Below are 24,845 nucleotides of genomic sequence, written 5' to 3'. Positions count from 1 at the left end.
CTCTTCTCTTGCCTCGCCATCCTCCATGATCGACACCATATCCTATCTTGTGTAGGCAAATAGGCATCACCCACCTGCAAAACGGGTGACCGTGCCTTCAGTAAGGTGACAAATTTCTTAGCTGACGGGCTGCTTTTCAATTTGTAAATGATGATGTGATCATAGTTTGACAAAGAATTCTACTGCTCCTACTTAATTTCTCTTTTATAAATTGTAATTTTTGTCGTTGTTGTTGGATCCACCTAAAAAGGTAATAGAAGAGAAGAGAATCGTACATCACAAGGCAGCATAAAGTGCCCTTTCAGCATGTTTAAAGGCTATAATGAGCTCATCTTAACAATTTTTTGAGACTCGTTTCAGTATAACAGTGTAATTTAAGAATTTCAAGGTAAACACAAATTTAGCGACTTATGAATAGAAACAATGTAATAATTATTTTACCGTTCCAAGATAAAATTATTGAACTAGTAAGGTAATAATTTTTTTATAATATTTATTAATTATTATTATATTGATAAATATTAAGTTAATTTATTAGTATTTTCAAATACAATAAAATGACTAAATTCTTCTTAAAATATATTAAAGTTCAGTTTTTTCATATTCTCTTTTTTTTAGTCATAATTAAGTTCATTGAGAAATAATTTAATAATTTAATAAAGATAATATATAATTTAAAAATTAAAATAGTTGATGCATATATAGTATGCATCAACATGCAGATATCCTCGATCTTTGGATTGTTCTTAAGGTTTTATAAGATGAAAAAATTTCACTTTTTGTGGTGGTGTTGCAAGCATCTCGGTATATTATTCTTGATGGTCATGCATATCTGTTTGACTTTAATAGATTTTTTTTTCCCTCCCTTTTTTCTCCTTATTCTTTTCAAGTTTTGTGATGAATATCGAAACATAAAGGTGTTATGTTATTTTTTTATATAATTTGATTATTATTATTTTGATTGTTATTTATTTTATTTTAGATATTTTTATTTATTTTTTCTTTAATTTAATTGCTCATTATCTAGTTTCATTTAATTTTTATATCAAATTTAGTTTTTATTTTTTTTGTTTTTTTATCATTTTATTAATTGAATTATATTTTTTATTTCATCCATCAAAATTTGATTTAGATTTTTTTATGTTAAATTTAATCTCTATTTTTTCATTTCTATTTATTTTGGATCCTTTTTTAATTGCATTTTTTTCTCAATTGCATCCCTCTATATTTTATTGGTTGATAATTTTTCTTTATTATTTTTAAGAGTTTGCCTTCTATGAGTTTAGTCTCAAGCTCTGGATTACAAGTTTTCAAAGTTAACACGGATTGATTTTGTTTTTTTATAGGTCATTTTAAATTATTTTTTAATTTTATCTTTTAATATTTAATTTATTGAAAATTGATCTTCATATTTTTTTTTATACTTTTCTTTTAGTAAAGTTATCTCAATTCTATGTCTATGATCGTGGGGTTAGCAAGTTAAACTTAGTTAACTCCTATAGTTTTTCTTTAACCTTTTTTTATTAAAATTATTTTTTTAATTAATGTCTCTCTTCAATAATGAATTATTTGATAATTGAATTTTATAATTTATTTAATTTTCAATAGGGTTGCTTTGATATTACAACCATAATAAAACTGTAAATTTGATATATTAACTTGAAAGAATTTGAATTGAGGTTTTTATTTTTTTGTTAATTTGATTTTTTTGTTACATTTTTTATATATATTATTAAACTAGTGGAGCTTATTAAACCGAGTTAAATCAATAACTTAATTATCAAAATTCTTTTGCTTTTTTAAGAATATTTATATCATTTTAACATATTTTATTACATTAAAAAAAAATCGAATCGACTTGTAACACAGGACGAGCATAAATGTCCAAATCCTTTCATACGTGGACATGGGAACATATGATACACGGGTGTTGTCACCCTCTATGGATAATTTAATGCATTTAATTATTATTTTTCTCTTTTTGATGTTTACCTAAATTAGTGAGTTCTGGACCTTTATTGCATTATCTAGCTATAGGATTTTGGATGAGGGATGAGAGACTCGTCTGCATATATCTACGTGTTTTGGCTGTACGTCCATGTGTATGACGGATGGCCATACGCTTCTTTTTCCATGCAATGAAGTAACCATTACGGTATTTCATCAGTGAGAAGGAGTATAACTCAATTAAATCGAGTCCTTTTTTCTTTCAGTGGAAAATAGTGTTCAGGGACTAGATGCCCACTGTAGAAAATAGTGTTCAGGGACTAGATGCCCCCTACCAATTGCCTGCTGATAGTATGAGTACTTATATTTGATTGAACTTTCTAAGCCATCAAGATTACAAATAATCATAAAAAAAAAAAAAACAAAAGCCTCTTGCAATTGCATGAAACTGAAGAAATTTGACGGATACTTAGAAATCCATTTCTTTCACAGATTGGAAACTACATTTTGACCCTCCAACTATAATATATGTTCCAGTTCGGTACTCCACTACCAGAAGTTAAGATTTGATCCATTGATTCATAATAATCGATGCAATGCAAGTCTCCAATACAACAGTGTTTTTTCCCTTCAAAATAGACATGCAGTCAGGATTACTATAGAATTAGGAAATTGGTTATTCTTCACCTTCTTGATGCCTTCTCGCATGGAGAAAGAGTTTGTGGTTTAATTGAAAGAGTGCTAGATAGAGGACTAATGTAGCACTTTGCCCGCATAGAATTACCAGTGAATTGAATAACGTACACACATAAATGGTTTTTGTTTTTTTTTTTGGTAATAGTTGAAATCATGTTAGGTTGTAAAGCTTGCAGGAGGCCAGATGAGAATAGGATCTCACCGACATTGAAAGTCCAGAGATCTGATGGGAATTTGAATCCAATTCTCACACCTGGTTTGAAATCTTGCTCAAATATTCGACAGGGTGATCGTATTGGGTGCATGGAATACCTACTGGCTAGCTAGATAAATAAATAGCTGTAGTGCTCGCACTTGCATGGGCATCCAAATCACATGATTCCATTTTGCAGTGAAATAAAATCAAGGAGGACAAGTTCAAAATCTCCCAGGAACCTCCAATCCCCAGTGAAAAGCAAAAAGAAGCAAGAGCAAGTCAAGAAGTGAGATTTCAAGGTTATATGGCCAAGATTCCTCCATAAGCATACACTGCCAGTCCTGATAAAATTAATGTAATTAGATCGCACAAAACCCAATTGAGTGAATGATTAAATTAAGGACTAAGTTAGACTTGAAATCCAAAAGCAAACCACCACTAGCTCTTGGTGATACCGTGTTAGTCTCATTTTTCATTAAAAGTATATTTATTTTTTAGAAAGTAATTTTTTAAATTTTTTTTTATATTTGTTTACCATTAAAAAAATTAATTAATAAAAAATATTTTTTAGTTAAAAAATAATTTAACTTAATTTTCAGGAAAGTGATTTCTTTTTATTTTAGGCAAAAAACACTTTCTAAAAGTTGTGAAAAAATTAGAAATGTTATATTATTTGTTAATTACAACAAATTTGATTCTCAAATTTTTTATTACTATATATATTTTTTATTTTTTTCAATTTCATCCCTTGAAAATTTTTATATTAACTTTGGTCCTTATTTTTATAATTTTTATTTACTTTCATCTTATTATTTTTTAATTGAAAATTTTTATCTATCAAATTTGATCCTTATTCTTTTAATTTTTACTTATTTTATTTGAAATGATTTATAAAATGATAATTATTATTATTTTAATTTATTTATCTTTCAATTTTTTTATTTTTTAGATTTGATCTCTATTATTTTGATTATTATTTATTTTATTTGAGATAATTTATGAAATTATATTTTTTTCAATTTTATTCTCATTCAACTTTTTAATTTGTAAGATTTGTTTTTTATTATTTTAATAAAATAAAAAAAAATAAAAAAATTGTTTTACAGCTCATTTTTCATGACATAACCAAATATTAAAAATTATTTTTCAATTTATTTTTTATTATACTAACAAATATTAAAAAATAATTCATTTTCATAAAATTCACTTTAAAAAAACAACTACTTCCCAGGAAAGTTCTGCACACCAACTTCCATTAACCCTGGTATGATCGAATAAATATCATTACTGTAATCTCTTTGAACAGCTAGAAGTTGTCAATATCGATTTAAGAGCCCATCAGTAACTTGTTGGTTCTTACAAACTCTCCTTAGAAGCTGGACAAGATCATATTTAGATGCTATATGTAGTGCTTATCTTGGATATACAACACATGGGCCTAGCTGTTTCAATGGTTTGGATGATCATAGGATGATTAGTAAATATGTCATAAATATATTTTGAGATTCCTCAGTCCAACTGTAAATATTTGTGTCTCGTCATATCAGTTGAGTTCATGTTTTAGACAAGGTATCATCAACATGTTAAACCTTGCAGGTTCGAAATATTCTGCACACTATATAATGTATGTGATAGTCCGTTATGTCATGACTGCCTGCAATGAAAACAGCTATTTAAAACCATGGATTCAACTAAATTAGATACAATTATTAATGGTGATTGATTAAATATTCTAGTTGCACTGTAAACAAAGAGTTACAGATCTTGTTTAAGTGTTTTTTGCTGGGCTTCTTGTTTTATATACATACATAAAAACAGCCTTGTTGTGCTGAACAAGGTGGCCAGATTTGCACGTGAAGGTCTCGTCATTTACAATAACATTGCCTGTGATAGACTCAACATCAGTATTATTTGTTATCTTGGTTCAATAAGCTTTGAAACCATAGTACTACTTTATATTAATATCTGGTCCACCACCATATGTATTATTCTACTTTATATTAATATCAATGACATGCTTATTTATTTATTTATTTATCAAGAACTTTCTTCTCCCTCATGCTGCTGTACGTACTTGATTTCTACTCACCTTGAAATTAGTTTAATTCCTTCAATCAATCATTCAAATGGCCATAACTTAGCATGGACTCAACAATATACTCCAATTTAAACAAAACAAGAAATAAAAATAAAAACTGATCATATGTAATGGTTGTATCTTCTCGAGCAATTCAAATTCTGACGTAAACTCAGGAAGTTTGTAAGAAACCCTCTGTGTAATTATAAGCTAAATATCATTGAATCAATTATGTACGAACATGTATTTAACATGCGATAACTAGTGCCTTTGCTTAGTTGACTAACCAGGCCAGCCAGGTTATTGCTGTCCGTTCTAAAATTAGATGATTTTAGCATGTTGGATGACTCATTTGCTTGCCCAATCTTAGCTAGCCAATGCCACTATCACGTAAGAATATTTAGGGAAATGTTTCCGATCACAACTGGAAATTAAATCTCAGATTGCTTGAAGAATGAACAAAGTAAGAGCTGAAGTTGAAGAATAATGTTCGACATAAATTTTCATAATTTCACTTCTTGTAAGTGTCTATTAATTTGAAGTTGTGTTGTGATTTTTACTTGTATGTTCCTTGGTAAATAATTTGTGAGCCTTTTTTTATCTCATGCAAAAAACCTTCGACTGGCAGCATGCATCTGACCTGAAAAACAAACGGGGAACCTTATTCTTTTAAAAAGTTCATATATAGATGATTCGACTCGGAACGATGTTAGTGGGCTAAAGAATGGGAGCATAGCAATGTGATCAAGTGCCAGTGGCAATATATATGCCATCAAGAAATAAAATTTGTGGACCTTTTCTCTTCTCTCTCTGTTTTTTTTATTCGCAGCAGCTGTCTTTGAGCGGGACTTCTGAGTTCGATCTGTTCTGAGAGAGTCAGTGCTGTTCAACATGGATGACCATTGCCCCAGTATTCTTTGCAGGCTTTGGTGTCTTCAAGCTGCGAAAAGGCAAGGCCCATAAAAAAGCCAGCTTGAGTACAGAACCCTTTCAGTAAAGGAGCTAAGCCAGTCGAACTCGAGAACGAAAACTTTTAATTGAATGCTTCTTGTTTTACTGGGAGCTGGGAGCTAACTGATCACATACCTCGTTTGTGTTTGTTAAAAATAATTTTATTCAGAAAATAAATTTTGAAAAAATAAATTTAAAAAAAAGTATTTTTTTTATATTTGATAATATAATAGAAAATGAGTTGAAAAATATTTTCCAGTGTTTGGATATATCATAAAAAATAAACTGAAAAATTACTTAATAATATTTTATTTTTATAAAGTTTATTAAAATAATAAGAAACAAATCTTACAAATTAAAAATTTGAATAAGAATAAAATTGAAAAAATATAATTTTATAAGTTATATCAAATAAAATAAATAATAATCAAAATAATAAAGATCAAATCTAAAAATTAAAAAATTAAAAAATTAAAAATTAAAATAATAATAATTAACATTTCATAAATTGTTTTAAATAAAATAAGTAACAATCAAAAGAAAAAGGATTAAATTTGATTAATAAAAATTTCAATAAAAAATAATAATTATAAAAATAAGGAACAAAGTTAATATAAAAATTAAATTTTAAGAGATGAAATTAAAAAATAAATATTGAAAACAAAATATATATAGCAATAAAAAATCTAATTACTAAATTTTATATAATTATCAAATAATATGATATTTTTAAATTTTTTATAATTTTTAAAAAGTATTTTCTGCACAAATTTTCTAAAAAATCACTTTTCTAAAAATCAAACTAAATTTTTCTGAAAATTATTTTTTATTAATTAACTTTTCTAATATCAAATAAATATATAAAAATTTAAAAAATAATTTCCAAAAACTATTTTTTAAAAAACAAACATAATCCTAATTTCCTGCACAACATACTTCTCAAGATCCCGTAAAAATAATAATTTGAGGAATCAAACCATCTAGGTGGTGGTCAAGTGGTAAGGACTTGGGATCAAGAGGTTTGCTCTCTTTGTAATCTCAGGTTCGAGTTCTTGGTTGCTCATATGATGGTCACTGGAGGCTTACATGGTCGTTAACTTCAGGGCCCGTGGAATTAGTCGTGGTGTGCGCAAGCTGGCCCGAACACCCACGTTAATCTAAAAAAATAATTTGAGGAACCTTAACAGAATTGGCATAGGCCCGATCTGAAGCTGTCAAAAGCGGTGATAAAAGAAAGAAATTGAAAAGGTCGATGCTCGATGGCAGTATCCCTACTTCTCTCCTATAATCATCAATATTGAGAACGCACGTTCGCTTCCCATTTCTTTAAACTATAAAGCAAGCATCATGATTCAGTTTTTCTACGGAAAAATGCATTCAAAATGCCGTGCCCAGATAGTGTCTGAATATTCAAGTGCTTGAGCAGGGATAGTGAAGACTTTAGAATGCTTCACGGCAGTTTCACTTCATTTAATCAAATCCTTCCTATCAAATTTATCATTCCCGAAGGAGCTTGCACGTGCGGTCAAAAGATTACAATTACGTTTCTCCAAAGATTCCAGCTAAGTTCATCTTTGAACTTGATTTTCTATTCCACCAAAGTAGTCACATATAATAATGCAGAAACAAAGTTTAATTAGAATTCCATGTACAGTTCTCATTCTTCCCTTGGAATCCACCGGTTCCACCACGGGCTCTTCCTTCGTTGGTTAAGCTCATCCATGCTCTCATTCAAGGTTTCTAAGATCATCCTTTGCAGCCGAAGAACCTAAGCAAGAGCATTCCTTTTAGGGCTTGCCTTCTTTTTCGGCTCTTGTATTTCCTAAAAATACAGAACCGCAATTGTCAAAGGTTTCTCAGTGAACAATCAAGTTCAGATTAATTTTTATTTTAGTTCAGAAACAAACTCTGAGTTCTTGAAGTTGAGCTTCTGTGAAGCCGCCCTTCTCTGTTCCAGATTTTGCCATTAGCTGAATAACCCACGTGGCAGCTTCTCCATAATCCTGTTGGGTTGCTCGAAATAATTGCAGCCTGAGATTCTGCATGAGGGACGAAATTAATAGTCCTTCCCTATCAAAGTATGGATGTGCTAAAGCGACTTTTGCACTTATTCTTCGTTCTGCTTTATATCGGACCATCAAAGTTAGAAGTTCCCATCCCATCCCACCATCTAAATCCAATAACTCGAAACCCCTTCAAAGATCAGAGCTGGCACTTGTCTCTACGCTTTTCCTCCATGCAATCAGGTCATAATCACATCGTTTTAAATGACGTTTGAACTGTATGAGCCCACTATCAGAACGGAGTCCAGGAAAAGCCTGTAAGAGGAGGTGTTAAAAGTTGAAAACAGCTAAAAATTCGATCACAATTAGTCCAAACTAGCCATATGTTATGACTGACCAAATTAACCTCATGAAGAAGGATGAATTGCTAATATTTTTCTATTTCAAGGGCTAATGCTTAAAGGACACTTTCTCATATGCAGTGTGACCAGCTGAATATTTGAATTTTTCACAACCAGCTTGTTCAATTTTGATCAATTGAAAGTGGCATATGACCTGCTACTCATGTTTGGTGATACGCTATCAGCTTATTAGACCTTCAGTGCATTTAAAATCTTAATTTATAAATAAGAACATTTCAAACAGTTTCTTGTTGTCATATTTTAAAATAGTAAATCAATGCAACACTGAACCAATGCTAACCTAAATGCAAAATTCGTTTCTCTTTCCCTCAGAGACAGCATCCACCAAGTTTCATTTGCACCCATAATTTACGGTTCCAGTACTCTTGTTGAAAATGTCTATGCATGATTCTGCAGATAGTACCCTCAAATATTAAAAGACAAGGATTCCTTTCTGCGGTTATAGCTGTTTAGGAGGATGTAATCTAAAATAATTAAATTACTGTCCATTCTTGAATTGTTTATATGAAATTCACTGCTTAATGTCTCCAAGTACGAACGGATGCATGGTAATCAAAGTATTCAGCACTTAAACATGGTAACTATAGTTTCTCAGCAATTTTCACTCACCATTTTTAGGAAGATTAGACCAGCACTGTAAATATCAAACCTATCAGGCAAGTTCATCTGTTCATCAAAAGCATCAGAAGACAGATTAATTCACTGAGAGAGGATTCCAGGCTCATGACAGTCAAATTAGGGGATATTGTGGTTGGTATTTGCACCTGCCAAAGCACTGGGGAAAGTGCAGTTGCCACTGGAGCTGAGGGTGCGGATGGAGTTTGTGTGCTCATGATGTATTACTCTGGTGCAGCGTATCTGAGAAAGGATGGATCGTGAATAAAATATGATAGCATACCGGGTGAGATTGGAAAGCAGAAATCATGTGAAGAAACTAGATGCTGTATGTCAATTGCACCTATGGATATCAGACAATGATGTAAAATTGAAGAACCATCTGAATATTAAAAAATTTAGTTAACAATGCCTGTTTCTGATTTGTGAAGTGCCATGGCGATAGACAGAGAGAGTACATAGAGGAATTCAAAAGTTACATAAAACATGAGAAAAGGAAAGCTCCTCTTGGGAACTTGAAGAATGAAATTCCAGAAATATGAAATGGATGACAAGCTTGATTCAGACTGAATTGATCAGCGCGAGTCTCTGTACAAATTCCAGTTACTCATGAAGAAGTTGGAGATTCAACATATCATATAGTTAACCTTCATAAAATTATCACCAAATTATCTTGTAGCTGTTGTTGCATTGCGAGAAAGAATTGTAGCTGTTGTTGCATTGTGAGAAAGAAAGTACCTCGGGTCCCAAAGAAAGTCTTTTGGAATATAATTGATTCCCACTCGCAAATCAGCTGCAGCTCCAAGATCAATGATCTTAAATGTACAAGACCCTGCTCCAGTTTTACATGAAAATATGAATCATTAGATCTTAGATTGAATTTAACCTTTTATGTTTAGAAGAAATCTTGATGTCATTACCTTCAGAAAAAATAATGTTTTGCGGTTTAATGTCCCCATGCACAATTCCTGTTGAGTGAAGACCATCCAGCGCAAATAAAAGTTGTCTCATGATAGCTTTAATGATTCTGTTATCCCTCTCCTGCCCCTTAGGCAAGTCCTGAGCCTCTCCAAGTATCATTGTTTCTACCTGACCATGTATGTAATATTTTACTTAAATTGGTGCTGATAATCTGAATAAGCTACGATTTAAAATTGAAGCAGCTTAGTGCAATCAAGTCCAAACCAACTATATCCAAGAATCAGTTAAGAGGAGAAAAAATGATATTTTTTCCTTTTCAGAATGCCAAATACAATGATATAAAACACCGGTTATGACATTACATCAACAACAGGAAACCTTATACCAACTGAAGACTGAGAGTTGTTGTGGGCCAGGGGGAAGGATCAGTCTTTAACTGATTTATGTGGAAGTATAGTTATAGTTGTTTTTTAAATAGTTTTTTATATCAAAATATATATTAATGATATTTTTTTATTTTTAAAAAATTATTTTTGATATCAGCATATCAAAATGATTTGAAAATACTAAAAACATATTAATTTAAAGTTTATAAAAAAATAAAAAATTTTAATTTTTTTCAAAAACGCTTTTGAAACACAAATACAAACGGGGAGTTAGGCAATTGCAACTACAAAGATCTCAAAGAAAGCCCTCCAAAGCATAAAAAATTAAAATATAAGTGGTGAGTTAATAAATGAAGAAGGCAACTGAGAGGATGTACCGCCATTATAAGGTAACTCTTTACTCTACATAAAATCATAAAGTGTGGCCTCTCCTTTGTACCACCATATGAGCCAATATTCAGCTCCTTTCTTTGAAGAACTCTGAAAGCAGTTCCATATTAGTAATTCAAGTCACAAGAAAAGAAACAGAATGTAAAATAACATGAGCTATCAGCTTGATTTTCTTAATTCTTGAGATAAAGATACCCTTAATTTATATGGTGGTAGCAGTCATAATACAGTAGCACCTCAAGAAATCCGTACACAAAAACAGCACAGCTGTTTGCACAAGCTCTTCAAACCCGTTCATTAATCCAAATTTCCACTGCCCCGTATTTAGTAGCCTTTTTCAATACCAAGTTACCTTCCTTCTGATAAGGCACCTTAAAAACCACAAATTAATGTGCTATGTTAATATCCTTGAGACATTCTTAAACATTGATAGCTAAGGTGCATGTGCAGCACTCACAAACCATTAGCAAAACATCAAAAGCACCAAAAGAATTAATTTATTAGTTTTCCTTTTTAATCATCCAATCATCTCAAGAAATGATTAACGGAAAAACTCTCTACAAACATCTGATGTTTGCAAAGGATTCGAAGGTATGAATATATTAGCTTAGACAGGATAACTAATCAAAAAGGTGCAGAAGTTGGTTAAATTAATGTGATGGAATAATTTTGTAATATTTAACCACTACAATTTTAGTCAAAATACTAAATTAGACTCAATGAGACAATTTATTTCAAAGTTAATTTCTTTAAGAAACAAATAAATCATGTTAACGTGATTATTGAACATCCACACAGGATTTGTTTGATTGTAGGAAATTCGCCTTGCACAATATTTGCAACCATATCAAGCAAATGTACCTGTCATATTTCATTCCTAAACTAACTCATATTCTCATGTATATATATATATAGTTGTTGTATCTCTGTACAAGTGAGTTATTCGAATAATACATACATAATTCTTTGCAGCCCTTCTTTGTTATTGTTCTTTGATCTTTGTTATCATGGTATCATAGCAATCTAAATTCAAATTTCTCATATGCTTCCATGGTCTCTATGTCTTTGAAATAATATGTTTCTACTTCTCTTTGGCATTTATACAAACACCTCTCTGAAATTATTATTGGAGTCTACAACTGTCGTGTGCCTTGCTCTCTATCATTGTCATGGAGAAACCTAATATTTCACAACCCATTACAATTGTTTTGTTTGGTTCAAACTATAATCTTGAGATTCAAGGAATGAAAAGCTTCTTAATTAGTTGTAAGTTGTGGCGTATTATTATTGAAGATATCATTAAACCAACCAAAAAGAAAGATGAATGTGATACAAAGTTTGCAGATCGCTTGGAGAACTGGGATAGTAAAAATCATCAGATTATTACATGGTTCCACAACACTTTAGTACCAGTCATTCACATACAGTTTGCAGATTATAACTCTACAAAAGAAATATGGGATTTCCTGGCTAATCGATACCAAACCACTGGATTTGCCTACCGTTATCAGTTATGGACTACACTTCATAGTCTCAAACAAGGATCATGTCAATTTGTTAATGATTTTCTTGCTCAAGTCCAACCAATTTGGAATCAAATATCTCAAACCAACATCAGTGAGGATCACTTGCATCTTATTAAGGTACTCATGGCTCTACGACCTGAATATGAATCTGTTTAAGCCTCTGTTCTACATTGGGATCCACTTCCTTTATTAAACACTGTTGTTCAGGAGATTATTTTTGGAGAGACTCGTCTCAATTTAGACAAATCTCCTAATATTATCATATCATCAACATATATTAATAGAAGAATAACATCACGGTTAGTTCGTCGAATCAACAATGTAGAGTCACGAGAACTAGAAAGAAAGCCAAACTAAGCAAGAGTGGAATTTAATTTGACAAACCAAGTCTTAGGGGCTTGTTTTAATTCATACAAGCTTTTTGAAGTTTACAAACTTTATGAGGAGCATGATAACCAGGAGGAGGAAACATATAAACTTTTTCTGTTAAATCGCAGCATTTTTAACATCCATCTGAAATAGTTTCCACTTTCAAGCTGCAGCAATAGTTAATAGACTACAAACAGATGTTAACCGAGCTACAATAGCAAAAGTTTCTTTGTAGTTTATACTATATTCTTGAGTGTATCATTTGGCAACCAAACAAACTTTATAATGCTTAATAGTTCCATCAAAACGTGTCTCAATTTTGTAAACTCATTTGTAGCAAACAGGTGTCATGTTAGGAGGAAGATCAACTAAGTCCTAAGTATGAGTTTTCTCCAAAGCCTAAAGTTCCTTACTCATAGCTTACTGACAAAGAGGGTTAGTATTTGCCTCCCGATAAGATCGAGGCTCATGAAGAGTAGCAATAGCAGAATAACAATGAAAATTTGTAAGAGAATGAGAAGTTTCTCTTACCCAAGTGGAGCGACGACGAGGATTGGCAGGTGAAGTGGCAGGTACAGGATCAACAGCTAATACAGATTCATAGGGATCATATGATAAAGAGTTATCAGTAAGTGCATTAGAATTGCTTGGATTAGGATTTAGAAACAAATCAATGGAGGAATTGATGGAAAAAAAATAGTCAGTTTGGACAGAGTGGTGAAACTTTGAAAGAGAAGAGAATATGATGTCTTTCTAAAAGAGAATATGACGAGAGATGCGTAATATATTGGAAATAGGATCATAACATCGAAACCCCTTGTGTTCATCCCTATAACCAAGCAAACAACACAGACGGACTCGAGATTGTAATTTTGTATGTTCATAAGGTTGTGAAAGCACGAAATAAGCACATCCAAAAGGTTTAAGAACGGAATAGTTAGGAGGCTGACCAAATAATTTTTTTAAAGGAGATAAATTATGAAGAATTGAATTAGGGAGCCGATTAATAGTATAAACAGCATTAAGAGCCGTTTTCCCTTAAAAAATTTCAGGACATAATGTTGAAATTAGATAAGCATGTACAGAATCAAGAATATGGCGATGCTTTCATTCAGCTCTACCATTCTATTGTGAGGTATGAGGACAAAAATATTGAACCACAATACCGTGCTTATTCAAGAACTAAAGGAAAAATCTTAATATTTAATGGCATTGTCTGTTCTAAGAATTTTTATGGCACAAGAAAACTGAGTTTTAACCATATTGTTAAAGGTGATGTATATTTGTGGTAGTTTAGAACGATATTTAAGAAAATATATCTAGTTAAAATGAGAAATCATCAATAAATAACATAAAATACTGAAAACCATTGATAAGAGAAAGATTTCAAATGTCACAACGTATTAAACTAAAAGGATTGTTTGAAATAGAAACATTATTAAAAAAATAACAATTTTACTCGAATCATCTTTTTCAAATTTTGACCATTGGTCTCTCTCCTTTCTTTCTTTAATTTGTTTTCCCTTGATTTTTTAGGCTTGCTTTTATAATGACAAGTATCACATGTATTTTTGTGTGGATAATAACAGTTTGGGAGGATGGAAGTTGCAAAAGAGCAACCTACACCACAAATGACACATGAAAACTTGTAAACACAATTAGACTAGGCTTCTGCTTATCTGTAAGCTAGTTGGACTAGTATGCATAATCTGTCATTTAGCAATTAATGCACATTATTCTAAAATATTTGTTTATAATATCTCATAAATAAATAAACACTTTATTATTAAAATTTGGTCAATGTCAGCAATGGGTCTACATCAAATATATTATCTTGATTTCTATCAAATTTAAGGAGACACATAAAAAAAGACTCTCAAAAAAATCTTTAATTAAGAAGTTGGTAATCTATTTCATGTAAAATATTTTCAGTAAAATATTTTTTTTATTTTCTTATACTTTGTTCCCTTGAAAAAATTTGATTATTAAAAAAACATTTATTTTATCCAAAAAGGAAAAAATAAATTGAAACAAAAGAAAGCAACTTATAGTTATCAAGAGATGAAAACATTTTATGAAATTATCTTTCCCCATGGGCTCCACCATTAGTTAATTATTGTTTTTTCCCCATTGTAACTCTTATTTTCATATAGATAAATATCAAATAATTATTTTCAAGTAGCTTTTATTTGCATAGTTAAGAAATTAAATGTAACATATTTTAAATTTTCAAGTAGCTTTTATTTGCATAGTTAAGAAATTAAATGTAACATATTTTTAAAAAGTATATTTTTCATATAAAACATATTTTTAAAACAAATTATTTTACATGAAGTGGGTCATGGTTAACTCGAAAATACCAGAAAAAGATATTTGGTTTCTACAAGGCTGGTCAAAGACAATCCCAACCCCTGGTGTTTCTCCTTTTCCTTTTGGGTCTATCTATCTGAGCAATCAAAGTCTACTCGGGTGCCAGGGAAGACGAGAGCTAACTTACTAAAGGGCCGAGCCCATAGAAAAAGGGCAAGGCAAGAAATAAGCCATGAAAACTGAAACAACCCGGTTCAAACTATGGTTGAATTCTTTGTTACATTGGCATCGTGATTGGTCTTATTTTTTGAGACTAGAAAAACAAGAGTTCAGAGCTGCGTAGGCACGGAGTGTGTTGAAGGATTGCAGGGTGGGGTGGTGCCATTCTGTTTGCTTCCATATTCTAAACCGTTTATAGCAATATTTGGGGTCCATAATTGCCTTCGAATTGCCCTTTTGTGCTGTTCTCAGAACTGATTCGTGCCAATTGGCATTTCTTTGATTAATCTTCTTCAACAACACACGTTCAATTGCCCTATATGGTAAGATCCCCACTCTGATGTTTTTTCTAGCAAAATGCAGCAGCGTCCATCAATGGTGGAGGTAAACTTACGTGAACCTCAAATTCAATCCACGCGAGTTCAAACATTTTTCTTTTCTTTTCTTTTTCCCATATCTCTAGTTACCAGTACAGTGCGCGGCTGCCTGCATCGAGAGTAGAAGGTATACACTCATCCTGCATAATTTTCTTCTCTCTTCTTTTTGTATTATGAATACGAATTTTCCAACTTTGGTTTTATTATATTTTGATGAGATTACTGAAAAACTCTCCTATGATTAATGTCTTTTCAAAACTACTATGGATTGGTAGACGCGGAAGCTTGGGTTTGGATAATCATAACGCCTGAGAAGCAAGTTTTTTTAGGATGGGAGTATCATGAAGCTATGTTTAGTTACAGAAAATACTCGTGTTTAAAGAAGAAGAAGAAGTCTTTTTTCTTTGAAAGAAAATGGATTATCTTTGACTTCTAGACTAATTATATAAATTGAATTCACTATTTATATAGATGGTAATTGGTTAAAGTGTTTCGACGCTTATTTTTTTTAAATAGAACTTTAAGTTTGAGTCTTATAAATAGAAAATACTATTGCCAGAAGAGCTTTATCCTGGTTATCCTTACTTGACCGAATTAGTTCAGATGCAGTGAACTTTTAGATATCAGATTTAGACAAGAAAAAATCAATATTTATTTATATACCCTTAAACTAACTAATGAATCTGATGATGAGCACTTTAAACTTGTTCATTCAGAACTTCTAGAAGAACAAATCAGTAACCGTATGATATGCTTGGGCTCGAATGAAAAACCGGATGAAAGCAAATTTTATTTGAGCGCTGGATAGTTGATTCATTGATTGAGCATGACGACCTATCATAACTTTGATCTTATATACCCCGTGAGCCTAATTTTAAGCATTGCGGCATCGGCGGTGCACAAGTGATATAAACCCCGTGGTCATTATATTCTCAAAAAAACAAAATAGAGTAGATCAAATAATCTGACCTCTGCGTGCTAGATTCACTGTTTAACAAGTTAAACAAATAGGAAAACCCTGCCCGGAATCAATTAGAAACAGCAGGAAAAGGAGGTTTCAATTTCTCTTTATTTTCCTTGCCTGAAACTTGAAAGCTTTGGTTGATCAGCAAATCAACAAAAAGAAGAAAAGAAAAGGTTCCAAAAACTGGTTTTAAATTAAACAACTAGCCAAAATAATGCCATCCATTACCTCCGACAGTCTAAGCCCCACATCGACGGTGACAAATTTTATCGGCGGACAAACATTAATCAAACACTGTAGAAAGTGGACACACCTTATTGGTATTTAGCAATACCTCTTTCACTTTCCACTCGTATTATACTATGCAAAAGCAATAATTCCAAAACCCCCTTGAAAGCCATTTTCCATGGTAAAACCCACAGCAACCGCAACCGCAACCACCCACCACCATCATCAATCCCCGTGACATCCAACCAAAGATCTCACCTTTCCTCTACAATTTTTAAAGTAAACCAACACTCCTTTTTCCACAAAATCACAGCCGTTAAATTCCCCTTAACGGCCGTAACCCCCTGATGGTCTTAACTCTTGCATAGACCAGACAAAAATTCCCTCGTAAACTTTTGTCCTGACACCCTGACAATGAATAATCTCCCTCTCTCTCTCAAACACACAAACTCTCAACCCCTGATCAAGATTTCAGCACCATCTCTAGCTATCACAAAACAATGTTGAATGACGATAAAGATCATAAGGAGCCCATAAATAATCCAACGGACACGGTCTTTTAGAGTCCAGCCTAAGCCATGGCTTGCCCTTACCACTCCAATGTAACAAACTAACCGGGCCAGGATGCAAATCCCTACACAACCCCTCAAGATTATCACCACCTAACCCGTGTTGATTCCATCTATGCTCAACACCCTCCACGTCACCAGCAAAAACAAGCAGAAAAGGAGGCAACGAACCCAGCTCGTAAATCCTATACTTCTTCTGTACTTTCATCCAGTACTCTAATCTTTCCGTGTATTTCCCTTCTCTCCATTTCCCTAAATCAATCACCATAACCCCCGTGTTGAAATAGCACGCTCTCCTCCCTCTCAACGACGCCGCATGCGCTGAATTGGACCAAAATCGAGAATTAAAATAATTCGTAAAATTCGCGTGGCAGTATTCTGGTGCACCAAGTACGTGTGCACCTAAATTGATGTTCCATAACTTTGCCACGTCATCCACCAAGATTAAATCAGAATCGAAGTAAATGATTCTCCGCACGGACATCGGTAAAAGATCTGCGAGGTAAATACGCGCGTAATTCAACGGCTGATCGAGGGCCCGGCGAATGGAGGAGGAGATTTTACCTTTGACTAGGTCAGTGTTGAAGTGGTAGAGGTGGAAGGTTTGGTAAGGGAATGTGGAGGTGATTGTGCGTCGGAGGTCTGCACGACGGTGAGTGGCGATGAAGTGGAAGACTATATTTTCAGGACAGGCGGCGTGTTGGAGGACTGATAGGACTCCAGCGACTGAGCCGCGGAGATAGGTGGCATCGAGTGTCATTGCAATGTGAATAATGGAAGGATCGTGGTAGTTGTTGGGTGATGAGAGCCACGTCGTTTTGGGACATTCTCTGCCGTTTCGAAATGCTGGTGCTTCTCTAAAAGCGGGGGGTTCTGTGCTTGGTAAGCCGTGTACGGAAAAGACGACGGCGTTTAGGAAGAGAAATATGGAGAGGATTGACATGGTGTTTGAATCTTGGTGAGTGATAGTAGAGTATACTGGGAAGAGGAGATGGTGATAAGAGAGAGTGGTTCGGGGGTAGTTTGGGTATCTTCAGTGAGAATGTAGGATGTGTGGGCTAAAGCCAGGCTGGCAAAGACGCGTCTCCCTTGTTTTTGTTTGTGATTGAGGGTCAGGGACCTGGGGTTTTCATCCCGTGCTGGTTATCGCACCGTATGGACTAGCTGAGTTATTTTGAAAGCCGTATCATTTGATGGATATTTGATCCTGAATTCTTGACATCCTTCACCCCTTATTTATTTAATGAGCCTTGCATGCTTAGAGAATCTACTTCGTGGACATGTTAGATTGAAAAGAAAGCTAGATGTATGGATGGATGGATGGATGGATGGATGGGCATTAAGAAATTCTTTAAGATTAGAATTCGACTAACCATTAAAAAAAAAGAAAATCAAACGAACCCACCATTATTTAATTAATTTATTTATTTGGTATTCGATTTCTTTGGTTATATGTTTTAAATTTTTGTTAGGTCTGAAAATCAATTTGTATAATTCAATCTTGATTTGTATAAACCAAATCTAATAAATTACATATTGCATATATACTTAGTCATCATTTAAATATAAAGGAATATCAAAACCACATTAAAAGAATACCAGAAATACATGGGTTAGATATTCTATCAATCGGATTTTTTTGGTTCTTTTGGGCGTGGCTGTCCTTTGATACTCATCGGATTAGATGGGCTGTAAATAGACGATGAAGATTTACGATGTTCGTGGGACTTAAGTACTAGGCTGTGAAATTAGGCATCCAAACACCCGTAAATTACTAAAATTAGTTACCGTTGGTTTATTTTAATATAAATAATCCACATTAATTTATTGGACAGTGACTTCACATGCTGTCTTAGGAGGAGTGAGCCGTAGGTAGGTCAATCTAGGCTGTGTGTAGGGATCAAGCAGAAGCCGAGTCCAAGGATACTTGCCCGAAGAGCTTCCTACTAGACTTTAGACATCATTATACCATTAGATTTTTGTTTCTTTTGAGACCTGAGAGGGAAAACGCTGTTGGATCCTGAGAATTATTCATTCATCGATTTGATCCGGTGAATTTAATGCCTTTTAATGCTTCTGGATTCTAGCTTCAAATGCTATTTTACCCCGCTCTCCCTCGACCTGGGTTTTTTTTAATAAAAAAGTTAAATGTGTGAGTTTTTTTAACACGTATTTCACATAAAAAATCAAATTTAAATCGGACAAACTATACAGAAAGATAATTAAACAAAATCATGAACACTCACTGTCAATAAAAAATATTATTAATGATAATTAAATATATATTTAAAAAAAAGAGGCTGAAGCAGACCATAATATTTAATTTTTTAATTAAATAATAATAAAAATATATAAACACGTGGAATTGATGGAATAAGATTAAAACAAAACAAATTTATCACAATGTTACCCTTATTATAAAAAATATCTAAGAATAAATATTTAGAACAACCACTATTTAAAAATAAAATTCAATTATATAAAACATAAAGAAGATAAACATGAATTGGAGAAATATATTTAGAAATTAAATACATACAATTTTTTTAAAAAACAACTATTATTTTTTAAAAATATAAAGTAAATAAAAAGTGAGAGAAAAAGGATATTGATTAAATTTACAAGTTATTTTAAAAAATACATATAAAAAACCATCTGGTTCACTAGAGCTAGCTCATTTTCAAAGCCCACAAGATGCCATGATATCTTTGTAAAAAAATAAATCCAGCAATACATCGTTTGACTTTTGCCTAAATTCAAGATGATATAGTAGCTGAAAAATCATAGCTGCAGGGTTTTTTATTTAAAAATCTACTATTGAATTATTTTTTATCCAATATATCTAGAAAATATCCTGGATATGAGATATAAATTCTTCAATGACTTTAAAAATTCATCTTCAAACTTGAAATCAATTCCGAAATTGAAATCTTCTTTAGTTCAAATATTTTTTTTAATCACTCTCGAGATAATATATATATATATATATATATATATATATATATATATATATATATATATATATATATATATATATATATATATATATATATATATATATATATATATATATATATATATATATATAAACACCTATATTAAACCCTCATGGTTAAAAAAAATTATTTAATATAAAAATTGATTATTTTAATTATTAAAATTAATGTCAACAATATTTTTATCTATGTACCACATTTAGCGATGTTATCATTCTTTCTCAAACTATGAACTAGAAAAATACAAATTAAATTATTTTATGTATTGAAATTGACTTGAATAAATATAAAAATATATAGCATGTGAAGTCTGAGTGCTTAAGTGAATATTTTGTGATAATTTTAAAATCATCATCCATTCATGTTATATTTTTTTACTTTAGTCTTGTGTCTTTCAATTTCTCCCTAGTCAATATATTTAATTTAATTATCTTTTAATTTGATAAAAAAAATTAAAAAAATTAATAGTTAAAAAAAAATTATAATAAAATGTAAAAGAATAAACAATATACATATACACTAAAAACACCATGTCATTTAATAATTTTTATAGTATAATTAAAAGATAGTTAATAAATAATATAAAAAATGTTTGAGAATATAATTATAGTATGATTACAGTTTTTTTTAAACTTGTTTTTGGTTCAGGAATATGTAAAAACAATATTATTTATTTATTTTTTATATTAGCACGTCAAAATAAAAAAAATATTAAAAAAATAATTTTCAGTGAAAAAAATTATAGATTTATAAATCATGGTTTTCACTGCAAAAATACAAACACGTACATAGTATTCTTAACACTGCCTGGACAATAAATGAACTAGATTTCAAACTAAATACCAACCTGGAGTGGGCGGTGGAAATTAAAAAAATTGCCCCCTCTCTTCAGTTTTTTTTCAATAAACTTAAAAATGTACATGCTTTGCGAGTGTATTTTAATATCGACATATTTATTTCATGCATGTATGTGTGTGATACAAAAGTATAAATTTATGGTTATCTTCAGATTGGGCCGAGGTCAATTTTTTAAATATTTATATTATATTTATTATCTAATAAATATAATAATTATTCAGAAAACTCTTTTTTTGTATTAATTTCTATTAAGCTCATATGAAATTGTTATCTCTAATCTATACTAATTTTGAACCGGATCATGTAAAGTATATAAGTTATGAAAAATTGCCTCTCATTCAAATATATTTTAGAATATATTAATTATTATATTTATATCGCAGTTATATAGATCATAAAGAAAATAAAGTCTTAGCTTAGTTCGGAGTTCTTTCTTAATTTTTAATCTAAACTGGAGCCCTGGAGTGCAAAACTGAAGTACTCGCTTTTCCAGTCATGCTAAAACCGTCTGGATTTCAAGGGATCAGCAATTCATGATCAAGAAATTACTTTTATTTTTCTAATGTCTGGAGTTCGAGAGCAGTGTTCAAAAAAATCCACTTCTCATAATACACTGTATCAACGTGAATAATATGTCATTGAAATCTTTTAAATATATATATTTCTAAATACTTTTAACCATGGAAAAAAAATTGAAAAATATCATCAACATTTATATCAACTTTAAAAATCTTCATATCTTTAAAAATATTTTCCTTTTCATTTAGGAAGAGGGCACAACATTCGCACCTGTGTGGCACTATGTTTTAAAAAATTTATTTTTTTTTGTTTTATATTAATATTTTTTGATATTTTTAAATTATTTTAACGTATTGATTTAAAAAGATAAAAAATAAAATATATTATTAATATACTTTTCTAAATAAAAAATATTTTAAAAAATAATCATAATTATACTTTCAAACACGCTCAAATTAAAATAAATATAAAATTATATTAATTTAATTAATTTTTTAATCAAGTTTGACCGGGCATGCTTTTAAAACTCAATTTAATTTTTTTCTCAATAAAATATAAAAATTATTCCCAGTGGATCTTTGGATTGTGTGTTTTCTAAATTAATCAGCAGGGTGGAGTTTAATAACTACGCTGTAGTTTTTTCGTATTATTTTTAAAAATATTTAAACTTTAAATATAACATTTCATGTTATCGATAAAACTACACTAAATTTAGCAAACACAAATTCACGTGTGGTTTGTCCATTTAGATGGGTCATGCTTGTAAAGCGACGACGTGAAGTGGAAGAACTGTTAATGGCAACTATACATGCGTGTGGGGGCCTCAACTTCTGTATTGGACGTCAAATTGGATTTCCAGTGTATAAAATCTTTCAATTGGATCCGGGCCTCCCATCCATATCTATCAGTGTTCTTTCTTTCTAAATTACTTAGCTTTGTGTATTAAGTCATTAAACATTCACAGTAATGTTAGACGGAAAAGGACCGGTGTCCAGGGTTAAATTTGTTCATGATTGCAATTGAAGAAGGATACATAGGCTGGGGACTTACACGAAATTCCTTCTTTTAACTTTCTAAAACTTTCTGAAGCATGACATGTTGACTGGATTACTTTAAAAATAAATTGATATTTAGAGGTTTTTTTTTTTTCATCCTGGTTTTTGAATAACTTGTAAGTTGTTTAAAAGGTAATTTAATATTTAAATAAATATAAAATATTATTTAAAAAATAAACATGTGCTAGAGAATGCGACACGTCTGTATTTTTTAGACGATATGTGATGTGTCTCCTAGAGGTTAAATACCGCCTTTTCACAGCAATAATGAAGCGTTTTAATATCCTTTTTCTACTAGTGAAGTGCATTTATACAACGGCATGATGGTTGAGTTTCAATGAATTTTCATTTTCCTTGTTCTTCCTCGTTCTCCATCTTTTCTTACCTTGGGTTTTGTGTCTGCCCTTCAAAAAAATAAACATGCCATATCAATTTGTATTTGGATTCATTTTAGTATTGATTTTTTTATTGATATTTATTTTTATTTTGATATATTTTAAAATTGATTTTATTTTTAAATTTTATTAATTGATACTTGATTGCTCTTAATTGTTTTTCTTTCTAATTTGATCATTGTTTATTTTATTGATATATTTTATTTTTTAATTTTGTCTCTTGTTATTTTATCTCATTTGATTTTTTTTATCATATTTGATTTTCAATATTTTAGTTACTATTTATTTTGTTTTTTAAGATGATTAAAAATTTTATTTTATAATTTTTTAACGTTTTTTTATAGATTAATCATAATTTTATAATCTAAATTACAAGTACTAAGATCAACTCAATTTAATTTTTAATTTTTATTTTTTAGGTTCTTTTTAAACTTTTTTATGTACTGGCAAGACGAGTTATTGTTTTTTTCTTATTACTATTCATTTTCTTTTTATAATTATATTGTTAAGTTAGCGAAGGTTATTAAATACATTCAATCACTGAATCAAGTTTTATGTTTTATTTTTGTTCATTTAAAAATGTTATCATCATTTTTTTTTCGTGCCAGGAAAGCTGTAACTTGGCCAGCGGTGTAGCTAGAGTCTAATCTAGTTTTTTTTTTAATAACAAATGAGTCCCTGAGAAAATAATTGCCTATTTTAAAAGTAATGATATGCATATTGAAAGCCGCTGGGATGTCTGTTTGTGTGTGGTTTCGGAATGATTCCATGTCCAGTGATGGGTTTGATCAACCACCGATAAACGAACAGAAGAGACAAGTTAATCGACGCAGTCAGTCACGAGTGGAACAGTAGTAGAAACATAAACATGCCACCAGAAGAGACAGCGATTGAACACATCAAGCATCACTCGTGAATACGTGGAATGAATAAAACATTGTTTGTTCGCTGAAAATAATATTTTTAAAAAATAAATAATTTTTTGATATTTTACAGTATTATAAAAAATAAATTAAAAAATATTTTATAGTATTTGATTATATCATATAAAATAAGTTAAAAAATAATTTATTAATATTTTTTTAAGTTTATAAAAACAATAAAAAATAAATTTTACAAATTTAAAAGTTGAATGAAAATAAAATAAAATAAAATATTTTATTAATTATTTTAAATAAAATAAACAACAATTAAAATAACAAAGATCAAATCCAATAAATAAAAAAATTAAAAGATAATAAAATAATAATAATAATTTTATAAATTATTTTAAATAAAATAAATAATAATCAAAATAATAAGGATCGAATTCGATAAATAAAAAAAATTAATTAAAAAATAATAAAATAAAAACAAATAACAATCATAGAAATAAAAAATTAAGTTAATACAAAAATTAAGTTAAATTAAATTTTAAAAATTAAAATTAAAAAAAATCAAAATAAAATATATAGCAATTAAATAAAAAAACACTTTTATGTAGACCAAATTAAATTTTTTAACTAAAAAATATTTTTTATTAATTAATATTTTTAGTAATAATTAAATATAAAAATTTTTAAAAATTATTTTCCATCAAACGAGATATAAATAATAAATTCAATTCGAAATCACGTAGGGGCACTTGCACTGCAGGACGTATCTTTTATTACTCTCTACAAACAGTAATAAATGCACAACAGTACCAGACTCTGACGAAGGAGACTTTAAGCTGACTGGTTAAGAAAATTTATAACGCACTATGTTGGCGTAACTAATATTGATACAGAGAGTGCATTTTTAAAATTACTAGAAAAAAATTAATTTGTTTAATTGGGTTTTATTTTTACAGAATCGGTGTATTTCAAATAATAATT

General features: G+C 30.5%; 1 protein-coding gene and 1 pseudogene across 1 annotated transcript; both read right to left on the bottom strand.

Moving 5' to 3' along the window:
* Positions 1-7,306: 7,306 nt before the first annotated feature.
* LOC105119121 (serine/threonine-protein kinase STN7, chloroplastic-like) lies at positions 7,307-16,770 on the bottom strand (annotated as a pseudogene).
* On the bottom strand, positions 16,438-18,502 carry GATL3 (galacturonosyltransferase-like 3). Its single transcript, XM_011010243.1, has one exon. The coding sequence runs from the start codon at positions 18,107-18,109 to the stop codon at positions 17,081-17,083; it is 1,029 nt and encodes a 342-aa protein (XP_011008545.1). The 5' UTR covers positions 18,110-18,502; the 3' UTR covers positions 16,438-17,080.
* Positions 18,503-24,845: the final 6,343 nt, after the last annotated feature.

This window comes from Populus euphratica, unplaced genomic scaffold (genome assembly GCF_000495115.2).
Source record: "Populus euphratica unplaced genomic scaffold, PopEup_1.0 scaffold5.1, whole genome shotgun sequence".
Lineage (NCBI taxonomy): Eukaryota > Viridiplantae > Streptophyta > Magnoliopsida > Malpighiales > Salicaceae > Populus > Populus euphratica.
Note: the sequence above shows the minus strand (reverse complement) of the source record. Positions and strands in the feature narration are given on the sequence as shown.